Here is an 853-nt window from a genome sequence, read left to right on the forward strand (position 1 = left end):
GCTCCGATCGAAATGGGGCACCTTGCGCGTCGGGGTTGGCCGGGCCGGGGCAGGCTGCTGCTGCTGTGTGGTTGGCGTCGACCACGCAGCGCAGCGCCCGGGGTGTTCCTCGAAGGATGCAGCTCATGAACAGCTGCGGGGTGGGGACGTATGGGCATTGCAGCCACCCCGCCCCGCCCCGCCCCGCCCCGGCCGCCAGGTCACGAGTAAACAACATTCCCCCGTGCAGTGAAGCAGCTGGCCAGAGCCATGTCCGTCGCGGGGATGGCCGGCGGCGTCGACGCCGCGGCCAGGGCGTACTCTTAGAGATCGTTCAGTTCATTCAATCGGGAAAGAAATTTTTATTGTTAAATTTCTTACGGCGATAACAAGACATGTGAATCTCACACATTCAACATTCAACACATTCAACTGAAATAAAATTGATAACAATGAAACAATGGAATAGAAGTTAAACGGAAATAAGTTAGCAATCTGGATATCACAGTCAAAGGGGGGGCGCGCTTCCGGTCTCCCGCGCCGGTGGAGTCCTACTTGATGTCGCACAGGAGCGCGACGCCGCGGAGGGTCCAGTGCCGCGGGTTGTTGTCCGTCTCGAAGTCGATGGAGCCGACGTACTTCTGGTCCGTGCGCTGGGGCTTGCGGTAGATGGGGCACTCGTACAGCTTGGGGTCCTTGCCGGCCGTCGTGTTGATGGCGTAAATGTAGATGACGGGCATCTGCTCGTACAGCACCTGCCGCCAGGAAATCAAATGTGGTTTGAGTAATTTCACAATTTCGGATTGATGGGGATTTCTAGAATTGTGCGCTGAGGGTGAGATGAATGGGAAGCGTGGGGAGGGGTGGAAGAGAG

At 57.3% G+C, this 853-nt stretch overlaps 1 protein-coding gene across 1 annotated transcript in view; it reads right to left on the reverse strand.

The window, feature by feature from the left end:
* Window positions 1-530: 530 nt before the first annotated feature.
* LOC127749572 (dynein axonemal heavy chain 5-like) overlaps window positions 531-853 on the reverse strand; it is a gene marked incomplete at its 5' end in the record, with an annotated part of 7,568 nt that continues 7,245 nt past the window's right edge. The window contains one exon of the mRNA XM_052268280.1: window positions 531-795. Coding sequence (XP_052124240.1) covers window positions 531-795 — 265 coding nt within the window. The remainder of the gene's footprint in view (window positions 796-853) is intronic.

Source organism: Frankliniella occidentalis, unplaced genomic scaffold (assembly GCF_000697945.3).
Source record: "Frankliniella occidentalis isolate FOCC.00 unplaced genomic scaffold, Focc_3.1 Scaffold66, whole genome shotgun sequence".
NCBI classification, from domain to species: Eukaryota; Metazoa; Arthropoda; class Insecta; order Thysanoptera; family Thripidae; genus Frankliniella; species Frankliniella occidentalis.